This window comes from Salvelinus sp. IW2-2015, linkage group LG19 (assembly GCF_002910315.2).
Source record: "Salvelinus sp. IW2-2015 linkage group LG19, ASM291031v2, whole genome shotgun sequence".
NCBI lineage: Eukaryota > Metazoa > Chordata > Actinopteri > Salmoniformes > Salmonidae > Salvelinus > Salvelinus sp. IW2-2015.
This window is the reverse complement of record NC_036859.1, coordinates 16,808,335-16,819,676: the sequence shown is the minus strand read 5'-3', so window position 1 is coordinate 16,819,676 and position 11,342 is coordinate 16,808,335. Positions and strand designations below refer to the sequence as shown.

Sequence of the window (11,342 nt, the reverse complement as noted above, 5' to 3'; positions counted from 1 at the left end):
AGATAATGCCTTTCCTTTTTGTATAATATGCATGATGTGCTTTATTGGTTCTGTATAGCACAAATACACCTCTTTCAGTTTGGTGTACTGTAGGACAAATATGTTTTTGTGTATTTTCACAAATGTGCTTTTGTTCAATTATTACGCTATTTTTCGGACATTGTTGTTGATTGTTAAAATACAATGCCCATCAGCCTTATAATCAAATAACGTTGATAAAAGCCTTATCCAGGCCACCTTTGCCACCTCAAATAGGCGTCAACATAAAATCAATTAAAATACATTTTGCCTAACATAAGACTTCAGTTTTTTTGGAAGAACCATCATCTTAAATGAAATCTTGCTGGTGGCTCATTAGGCATTTCATTACCTGAGCAGCTGAGTAGAAGTTGCACAAACCCATTATTCAATGTCACTTTATATTTATACTGAACAAAAATATAAACTCAACATGTAAAGTGTTGGTCCCATGTTTCATGAGCTGAAGTAAAAGATCCCAGAAATGTTCCGTACGCATAAAAAGCTTTCTCTCAAAATGTGTGCATAAATTTGTTTACATGCCGGTTAGTGAGCATTTCTCCTTTGCCAAGATAATCCATCCACCTGACAGGTGTGGCATATCAAGAAGCTGATTAAACATGATTATTACACAAGTGCAGCTTGTGCTGGGGACAATAAAAGGCCACTCTAAAATGTGCAATTTTATGTCATGCCATCCATCTGCTGCCATCACCTCATGGGTCAGCAAGATAATGCACAGCCCCATGTTGCAAGGATCTGTACACAATTCCTGGAAGTGAAAATGTCCCAGTTCTTCCATGGCCCCCATACTAACCAGACATGTCACCACCCATTGAGCATGCTTGGGATACTCTGGATTGACGTGTACGACAGTGTTCCAGTTCCCGCCAATATCCAGCAACTTCGCACAGCCATTGAAGAGGAGTGGGACAACATTCCACAGGCCACAATCAACAGCCTGATCAACTCTATGTGAAYGATATGTGTCGCAACTGTTGGTGTCCGTCTGGAACGTCAAATGTACTGTATGTAATACTGCAGCAGAGGAAGGAGAAGGAATACTCAAGATATTTCTAGGTATTCACATATGTGGAAAGGTGACAGAATACAAACCTTGCAATGGAATCTATTCATATCAGTTAAGGTTGAACACAAAAAAAAATCTAATCAATAAATTACACAAGCATCCTGTTKGAGCCGATTTGGACATATTTGTATAAAAGACAGAACATACAGAGCTCCATGTACATTTGTGTAAATATATTAATTATGAATGTATATGATGAAATATTAGGTACGTACCTTAATGATTTATATTTACCTGATTTGAGATATATTCCTTTGTGATTAGTGTAAGTTAGTTTTTGGCCCCCCCTCTTGCCCATTCATTGTACTGTGGTATGTGTGTTAGGCTAAAGGCAGGAAGTTGGGCCTTCGGGGGTGGGGGAGTCCTAGCTAGACGCGGGAGCGGTATAGTCTTTTGACCATACAGACAGGCCATATTATGTATTTTTCACGTCAAGTAATCTATGCTTTAAGTTGATTGGAGAATATTTTTTTTGTTAGATATAAMAAGAATAAACCTTTTTGTTGCACCATATCCCTGGATCTCATTGAATGTTTTGGCCGTTTGGAAACCTTGAATGTGGACTGTATGCGTATGAAACAACCCCGCTTTCAGGCTAGGGCAGTGGCTATGGTCAAGAGGAAAGGAAGCCACTACACATCCGCTTCACAATTTTGGCGGCTATCTACCTATGCTGTTCCCTCCCCTTCCTTCAACCTTGTCCGATGATGAGCCAGCTCTGTAAATTAGTACTTGTGGCAGACAGAGTTCTCCTTCTACCCTATTCCATGAGGAAATAGTCGATGGTCGCACTCAGATTTAAGTGCTAATCTATTTGGGCTATGAAGATGATATAGGGCGAGCTGAGAGACTGTTGACCTGTGGACTTTACTCAGGCCCTGGAGGGATGCCCATAGGCTGGGGAGCGAGGAGCAGATAGGGAATGGGGCTTATAGTACTATGACCTACTGTCCAGCCTGCTTGGGGACTCAGGCCAATATCGATCTGAGCACAGCTTTCATATCCCTTGCAAATCAGTTAGAGTAAATTACCTTCTGTAATGTCATGAGGCCACTTATGGTAGTTGTGTAAATGTTAGGTTGGGATTTTTGGTTGTTTTCAACAGGAATCAGTTCATGATCAGGGAATAGGACTCAAGCTGCCTTGTCTCCCTCACCTCCTCAGGCCTCAAAGTTTATTGTAAGGCTCGTGACTGCCCTCCTCTGGTCAACAGTCTAATGGCAGATATTCATGAGACCATACCTTATTTTTCTCACAAAACTATGGTGCCCAGACGGTGACGCTGTTGGCATGTGTACGTACCTTAAACTGAGTTGGGGAGGGAGGTAAAAAACTAACTGGGGAGTAAAAGACTAACTGGTATGTGATTTAATCTTCAGTGTAATATGAGTTCTATTGCACTGTAAATGTGAGAGTTTAACTCCCTAGCTTCACCTTTTTTATTAACAGTGGCACAATGTCATCCTAAGTCAACCAGTTAGTTTTTTATCACCTAGCGGCATATGCAGTCAGCTTGGCTTCTCTCCACATGAAATTGTCCCTGTTTTTTCAAAGGAAATAAAGTGACATTGTGACAGATCACCTCTATTCTATATGACAAAGTGCCCCAACATTTCCAGTGGTGTTCCACTGATTGAATTATATGAACCTATAGTCTCAGAAAGAACACACATCATCCCCATACGTCTGGCTATGAGGAGACACTTTCTAGAGGGAGATGAGGCTATCCATCATGGCGGGGACTGTGCTTCTGTCACACTGCTGCTGTAAACTCCTTCTGCCCTACAGTGAAATGATACATCTCTTCAGAAGCAATTCTCTGCTCAGGTTCTGGCCTTAAACTCCAACATTTATTAAAAGCTGTATTATGAGAAGTGCTTTGTCAGACGGAAAAACACTGTTGCATCTATTTGGTATATAATACGGTTATGGTTTGTGTTTTGTGAGGTAACAACAGAAGCCAAACAAAGGCATGCATGTGTACATTATAATCACAAAATTGTTCCCACTGAAGACTTGGAAATTACAATTTATTTCATGAAATTCTAAATCAACACAGAAACTGCATTAAGGTGCAGTTGTCAAGTATGAAAGTCCAACATTCAAATACAGTTGTCGGAAGTTTACATACACTTAGGTTTGGAGTCATTAAAACTTGTTTTTCAACCACTCCACAAATTTCTTGTTAACAAACTATAGTTTTGGCAAGTCYGTTAGGACATCTACTTTGTGCATGACACAAGTCATTTTACCAACAATTGTTTACAGACAGATTATTTCACTTATAATTCACTGTATCCCAATTCCAGTGGGTCAGATGTTTACATACACTAAATTGACTGTGCCTTTAAACAGCTTGGAAAATTCCAGAAAATMATGTCATGGCTTTAGAAGCTTATGATAGGTTATAGGAGTACGGACTCATTGTAATGGCTGGAATGGAATGTTTGGAACTGTGCCAAACATATGGAAACCACGTTTGACTCTGTTTCATTTATAAAACGTTCCAGCCATTACAATGAGCTCGTCCTCCTATAGCTCCTCCCACCAGCCTTTACGATCTATAACTGCTATTTGATGGTTTGTTTATGATCTGTTGCTACACACTTAAACTCTGTGTGTTAAGATAGATATGTTATAGGCAAAGCTTCATTGTTTTCTTCCCTGACCAATGTGCACTGAGAATGTAAAATAAGTACAAACAATACAGGAGCGGGCTGAAGATGTCCGATAGAACTTGTCCATCATAGCATTGGTTTTATAATGTGCTTAACGACCATATGTAAATAATATCTCTTATGCCCTCATATACAAATACAATTTGTGACACTAATCTCCCCCCAAAATAAGCCTGCCGTTTTGTCTCCAGTTACCAAATTCAGTGTGATGACTCATTGTGAATGGTTGACCTGGACACTTTGCCCTGACAGAAATCCCTGAAGTATAGTCTATTGTTATCATCCTGCAGTGTAGTAGAGTGCCACAAGAAAACACATCTGGGCCAGAAGATGATGGGACAAGATTGCAGAGATCAATAGATTTCATATGATATGGGTAATTGGTTGGAGTAGTGTGCAAAGTTTTATATTATCCAATTACCTCACAAATGTTGAGGAAGGCTCCCCTCCATGTACATGAACACACCTACATTGCGAGGACATGCAGAAATCATATTCTGTCTGAGAAGTGAGTTGTGTGGGTTAAGGCATGGGGGCTTGGAGTAGGGGGCTGCAGTGGTGGAGGACCCTGACTGAAAGTGTCTCTCTCTGGATCTCCCCCTGCTCTACAGATTGGTCTCCCTCTTCAGTGCCCGTGGTAGTCATATGGATGACAGCACCTCGCCTGTCAAGTCCCGGAAAATATCCTTCTTTTCCCCCCTTCTCCAGGTCGATGTGGTGGATGGACGGTGGCTTGGTGATCAGGTCATCTGGTTCCCTCAGGTACACGCCGTTGCCCTCCACCTCCCTGTACTTCCTCGATGCTGGATTCTTCTCGAAGACGTCCCGGAGCATCCTCTTCAGCTCGGGGTCCGGGCAGAACAGGTATTCATAGAGGGCAGCCGCCATTATGCCACCCAGGATTGGACCAACCCAGTACACCTGCAAGACAGGTAAAGTAAAACCCAGTTCAGACAGTTATGAACCCATTACCACAGCAGAGGCTACCCCATTCTGACAGAGCTGCCATGCATTATTAGACTTGTTGTCTTGTCATGTCTGTAAAGGTGCAACAGTCGTTGTTTATGGGCATGTACCTTTTTTGGGTACCTTTTTTGGGTTCTGCCAAGTCAACCATGTTGTTATCAAAAGACAGCAAACACCCGTCAGATAATGACACCACTCTCAGTGAGAAGACCTATCCTAATTATATCCAAGACCCAGACCCTCCTCCCCTACACACACACACACCATGCAGTACCACTGTGCCTTGCTGAGTCAGTAAAGACTATGAACAGCTCCGTGAGAATGATTGCCCTGGATACAGAATTAAAGAAGCACATGCTTTGTATAGTCCATAACACCTGTCTATGACTGGTCTGTGCTGTTCCTTTTATTCTGCATTAGCAAGCTACAAGGCATGCATCTACCTAGTAGCGGGGGTTATATATAAACTATTAATTAGGCATGCTTTAGGTGAGTATTTCCTTTCCATTTTAACCTTTGTAGAACTCCCGTCCACTGTTGTGGGTGAAGACGTCGTTGAACGGCACTAGATAGCATCCTTCAGCTGCTCTGGCATGTTGATATGCCATCATTGCACTGTGACCTTACTGGGTTTCAAAATGTCTATAGTCCTGTAGCTGTAGCCCCCTTTCCCCCAGTGCCCCCCCCCATACTACTTTAGCCCCCCTTGCTCCTGGAGAACAGAGACAACCTGAACACGTATCACAAAATCACATCTAAACACATATTCTGACCCTATATTTTAAGCAAAGAGTTTACCTTTCAACTGTATAATGAATGATATACACTGAGTGTACAAAACATAAGGAACATCTTCCTAATATTGAGTTGCACCCCCTTTTGTCCTCAGAAGAGCCTCAATTCACTGGGGCATGGACTACAAGGTGTCAGAAGCGTTCCACAGGGACGCTGGCCCATGTTGACGCCAATACTTCCCACACTTGTGTCAAGTTGGCTGGATGTCCTTTGGCTGGTGGACCATTCTTGATACACATGGGAAACTGTTGAGCATGTGAACACCAGCAGCGTTGCAGTTCTTGACACACTCAAACTGGTGCGTCTGGCACCTACTACCGTACCCCCTTCAAAGGCACTTAAATATTTTGTCTTGCCCCTTCCCCCTCTGAATGGCACACATACACAAAAATCCTTCTTTCACCCGTCTCCTCCCCTTCATCTACACTGATTTGAAGTGGATTCAACATGTGACATCAATAAGGGATCATAGCTTTCATCTGGATTCACCTGGTCAGTCTGTCAACGAGTGTTTGGTACACTCAGTGTATGATCAACAATGCTTCACAACATGGCAGGTCAGCTTTAACCATTTGAGATATGGTTTCAACACATAAAACAGATGTGTCCCTTATATTGGCAAATAGCCACCAATGTCTTAGATATGGACTACATGGCTTAGACATTCCCCCTTCAGCGACAACTGTGTAGGAGTATAGCCCTTTGAGGGTGAGAAGGCGGCAGCAGTTTCTATCTTACCCAGTGGTTTTCAAAATTCATGGTGGCGACTGCAGGCCCAAAGGAGCGAGCGGGGTTCATACTGGCTCCTGTGTATGGGATCTAGAACACAAAGCATGGAATAGAGATGTTAACATGAGGGCACTGAGAGAGAGATGGAGCAAGACCTAGCCAGAGCTGACACAACACCTACAGTAGTGTATTGTTCCACTTGAATACATGAAGTAGATAATGATACAATGAAAGTATATATCATCATGGGAAATGTATGCTGGCATTCCATAGATATACAGTACATGGTACTAGTTAGCATTGATTGGCATCTAGTGGCATGTAGGCAGCATATTGAAGTCAAGCTTTGCTATGACTAGAGGTAGGTAGCATGTCGTTTGCAGGATAATTCATTTACACAGTGGGGTTTAGGTAGGTCCCTGATGATTGTTTGGCATGGAGGAGGAACAGCAGTACCCAATGAGGATGCACACGTGAGATATGAACTAACTGAACTAATGTACTATATTGTACTATTCTACCATTATGATGATTTAAAGAACAAACTACATCACCAATCTACATCAATGTACTGTTTACATTTTCTTCCATAGGTGGTATTGAATTAAATATAATGTCTGACTCTTGAGGCCTTCAGGTTCGCTATAATCCCAGAGCTCTAACCACTACAACATGTGGCCTGTCCTCTAATTTACCTAACTCAAGTTAGAGATAGAATCCCACTCACCGCGAACAGATGGCCGATGGCTACAGCGACTCCAATGGCGAGGCCAGCCGAGCCGTTAAGGTCAGAGCGTTTGGGGTCGCAGGTGGCGAACACGGTGAAGACCAGCTCGAAGGTGATCAGGAGCTCCACCAACAGGGCTTGGCCCACGTTGAGCTTAGGGTTCACCTGGGAAACAAGAGTAAGAGTCAGCAACAGTCAGTATGTCTTCGTCTATGAATGAACAACACTTTATGGCATCAATCCATACCAGACCTGGGTTCAAATAGTATTTAAAATATTTTCAAATACTTTAGCTGTGCTTGATTGAGCTTGCCTGATGGAATAGTCCCAAAATTGTCCATAGGTGTCAACTCTGACTGTTGCTAGCTAGATTCTCAGATTTTTAAGGCTAAACTATATGTCTTACCATAGTCACTCCAAGGCCCCCTCTGACAGACACTGGTGTCACCAGGTAGAGGAGCCCTGCCCCAGTGATCGTCCCCAGGCACTGGGCAGCCAGGTAGAAGACACCCTTGGCCAGGCTCAGCTTCCTGGTCACCACCATGGCCGCAGTGACCGCCGGGTTGATGTGACTGCCACTGATGTGTCCGAAGCATTGCACCATGGTGGCGATGGCCAGGCCAAAGCACAGCGAGATGAGGACCAGGTCTGCGGGGGGAGGGTTGTCCGACTCGGCTGCCCAGTTGATGGTGGAGCCCAGGCTGAGGAGGATGAAGATCAGGGAGGCTAGGTACTCGGCTGACCAGTTGATGGTGGAGCCCAGGGTGTTGACTGACCTGACTGACTGGAGAGAGAGTGTCTGACTGACTGACGGAGAGAGATGTCTACTGACTGACTGACTGAATGACTGGAGAGAGAGTGTTGACTGACTGACTGGAGAGAGCGAGTGTCTGACTGACTAACTGGAGGAGCGAGTGTCTGACTGACTAACTGGAGAGAGCGAGTGTCTGCCTGACTGACTGGAGAGAGCGAGTGTCTGACTGAACTGGAGAGAGCGAGTGTCTGACTGACTGGAGAGAGAGAGAGTGTCTGACTGACTGACTGGAGAGAGAGTGTGACTGACTGGAGAGCGTCTGACTGACTGAGAGAGAGCGTCTGATGACTGGAGAAGAGAGCGTCTGACTGACTGGAGAGAGAGCGTTGACTGACTGAGAGAGAGCGTCTGACTGACTGGAGAGAGAGCGTCTGACTGACTGAAGAGAGCGTCTGTCTGACTGACTGGGAGAGAGAGAGTGTCCTGACTGACTGGGGAGAGAGAGAGTGTCTGACTGACTGGAGAGAGATTGTCTGACTAACTGACTGGAGAGAGAGTGTCTGACTACTGACTGGAGAAGAGTGTCTGACTGATGACTGGAGAGAGAGTGTCTGACTGATGACTGAGGAGAGAGAGTGTCTTACTGACTGACTGGGGAGAGAGAGAGTGTCTTACTGATGACTGGGGAGAGAAGAGTGTCTGACTGACTGGGAGAGAGAGTGTCTGACTGACTGGAGAGAGATTGTCTGACTAACTGACTGAGAGAGATGTCTGACTAACTGACTGGAGAGAGAGTGTGTGACTGACTGACTGACTGGAGAGAGAGTGTCTGCTGACTGACTGACTGACTGACTGGAGAGAGAGTGTCTTATGACTGACGGAGAGAGAGTGTCTTACTGACTGACTGAGAGAGAGTGTCTTACTGACTGACTGGAGAGAGAGTGTCTTACTGACTGACTGGAGAGAGAGTGTTTACTGACTGACTGGAGAGAGAGTGCTGACTGACTGACTGGAGAGAGCGGTGTCTGACTGACTAACTGGAGAGAGCGAGTGTCTGACTGACTACTGAGAGAGCGAGTGTCGACTGACTAACTGGAGAGAGCGAGTGTCTGACTGACTGGAGAGAGCGAGTGTCTAACTGACTGACTGGAGAAGCAGCGAGTGTCTGACTGACTGACTGGAGGAGAGAGAGAGTCTGACTGACTGACTGGAGAGAGAGGTGACTGACTGGAGAGCGTCTGACTGACTGGAGAGAGAGCGTCTGATTGACTGGAGAGAGAGCGTCTGACTGACTGGAGAGAAGAGTGTCTTACTGACTGACTGGAGAGAGAGTGTCTTACTGACTGACTGGAGAGAGAGTGTCTACTGACTGACTGGAGAGAGAGTGCTACTGACTGACTGGAGAGAGAGTGTCTGACTGACTGACTGGAGAGCGAGTGTCGACTGACTGACTGGAGAGAGCGAGTGTCTGACTGACTGACTGGAGAGAGCGAGTGTCTGACTGACTGACTGGAGAGAGCAAGTGTCTGACTGACTGACTGGAGAGAGCGAGTGTCTGACTGACTGACTGGAGAGAGCGAGTGTCTGACTGACTGACTGGAGAGAGCGAGTGTCTGACTGACTGAAGAGAGAGCGTCTGACTGACGGGAGAGAGCGTCTGACTGACTGGAGACAGAGCGTCTGACTGACTGGAGAGAGAGCCTCTGACTGACTGGAGAGAGAGCGTCTGACTGACTGGAGAGAGAGCGTCTGACTGACTGGAGAAGAGCGTCTGACTGACTGAGAGAGAGCGTCTGACTGACTGGAGAGAGAGCGTCTGACTGACTGGAGAGGAGCGTCTGACTGACTGGAGAGAGGCGTCTGACTGTCTGGGAGAGAGTGTCTGACTGATGACTGACTGACTGACTGACTGGAGAGGATTGTCTTGACTGACTGACTGGAAAGAGATTGTCTGACTGACTGGAGAGAGAGTGTCTGGACTGACTGACTGACTGACTGGAGAGAGAGTGTCTGACTGGAGAGAGATGTCTAGACTGACTGGAGAGAGATGTCTTACTGACTGACTGGAGAGAGAGTGTCGACTGACTGACTGGAGAGAGAGTGTCTGACTGACTGACTGAGGAGAGAGAGAGAGTGTCTGACTGACTGACTGGAGAGGAAGAGAGTGTCTGACTGACTGACTGGAAGAGAGAGAGTGTCTGACTGACTGACTGGAGAGAGAGAGAGTGTTGACGACTGACTGGAGAGAGAGAGAGTGTCTGACTGACTGACTGGAGGAGAGGAGTGTCTGACTGACTGACTGGAAGAGAGCGAGTGTCTGACTGACTGACTGGAGAGGCGAGTGTCTGACTGACTGACTGGAGAGAGAGAGGTGTCTGACTGACTGACTGGAGGAGCGGAGTGTCTGACTGACTGACTGGAGAGAGCGAGTGTCTGAACTGACTGACTGGAGAGAGCGAGTGTCTGACTGACTGACTGAGAGAGCGGTGTCTGACTGACTGACTGGAGAGAGCGAGTGTCTGACTGACTGATGGAGAGAGCGAGTGTCTGACTGACTGACTGGAGAGAGCGAGTGTCTGACATGACTGATGGAGAGAGCGAGTGTCTGACTGACTGACTGGAGAGAGCGAGTGTCTGACTGACTGACTGGAGAGAGCGAGTGTCTGACTGACTGACTGGAGAGAGCGAGTGTCTGACGACTGATGGAGAGAGAGTGTTCTGACTGGACTGACTGGAGAGAGAGTGTGTCTGACTGACTGAAGAGAGAGCGTCTGACTGACGGAGAGAGCGTCTGACGACTGAGACAGAGCGTCTGACTGACTGGAGAGAGAGCGTCTACTGCTGGAGAGAGAGCGTCTGACTGACTGGAGAGAGAGCGTCTGACTGACTGGAGAGAGAGCGTCTGACTGCTGGAAGAGAGAGGCGTCTGACTGACTGGAGAGAGAGCGTCTGACTGTCTGGGGAGAGAGTGTCTGACTGACTGACTGACTGACTGACTGCAGAGAGAGTGTCTGACTGACTGCGAGAGGTGTCTGACTGACTGACTGGGGAGAGAGTCTGACTGACTGACTGACTGACTGGGGAGAGAGTGCTGCTGACTGCAGAGAGTGTGTCTGACTGACTGACTGTTGAAAGATGCATATGTCAACATCCTGACACCTAGACAATCTAAACCCAGTGACCCATGCTAATCAGAACTCATTACTTATTTAGTTATCATTTTTTCACATTATTAAACATTTGAACAAGTTGCATACAGTACTTCATAAATAACAAATGTATTTATGGATATGTTTTTATGGTTCAGAAATATGAATGGTCTGAAGATCTATCAATTCGTTAAAAAGCATCTTTGTATTCAGTATTTCATTTCTTTGAGTGTTATTTAAACAACATGCATTAACAAGGCAGGTTTGCATTGTATCTATGGAGGTTTATTTCTTAATAATTTTCCTAATTCCATTTAGAACTTACCATAAACAAATACAAGATCTCCCACTCTCCTCTATTGATTGTGCTTTCTCTTCTCTCATTCTGCAACATCTGATTGAATGAGAGAAATGTCTCTGACTGCACATAATAAAG

The 11,342-nt window shown here is 45.5% G+C and overlaps 1 protein-coding gene across 1 annotated transcript in view; it reads right to left on the bottom strand.

The window, feature by feature from the left end:
* Nucleotides 1–3,358: 3,358 nt before the first annotated feature.
* Nucleotides 3,359–11,342, bottom strand: part of LOC111979614 (aquaporin-4-like) — a 13,435-nt gene continuing 5,451 nt past the window's right edge. Inside the window, exons 2-5 of the mRNA XM_070449028.1 lie at nt 7,410–7,787; nt 7,004–7,168; nt 6,286–6,366; nt 3,359–4,707 (exon numbers count right to left, since the gene is read on the bottom strand). Of these exons, the coding sequence (XP_070305129.1) occupies nt 4,309–4,707; nt 6,286–6,366; nt 7,004–7,168; nt 7,410–7,787 (1,023 nt within the window). The 3' untranslated portion in view covers nt 3,359–4,308. The remainder of the gene's footprint in view (nt 4,708–6,285; nt 6,367–7,003; nt 7,169–7,409; nt 7,788–11,342) is intronic.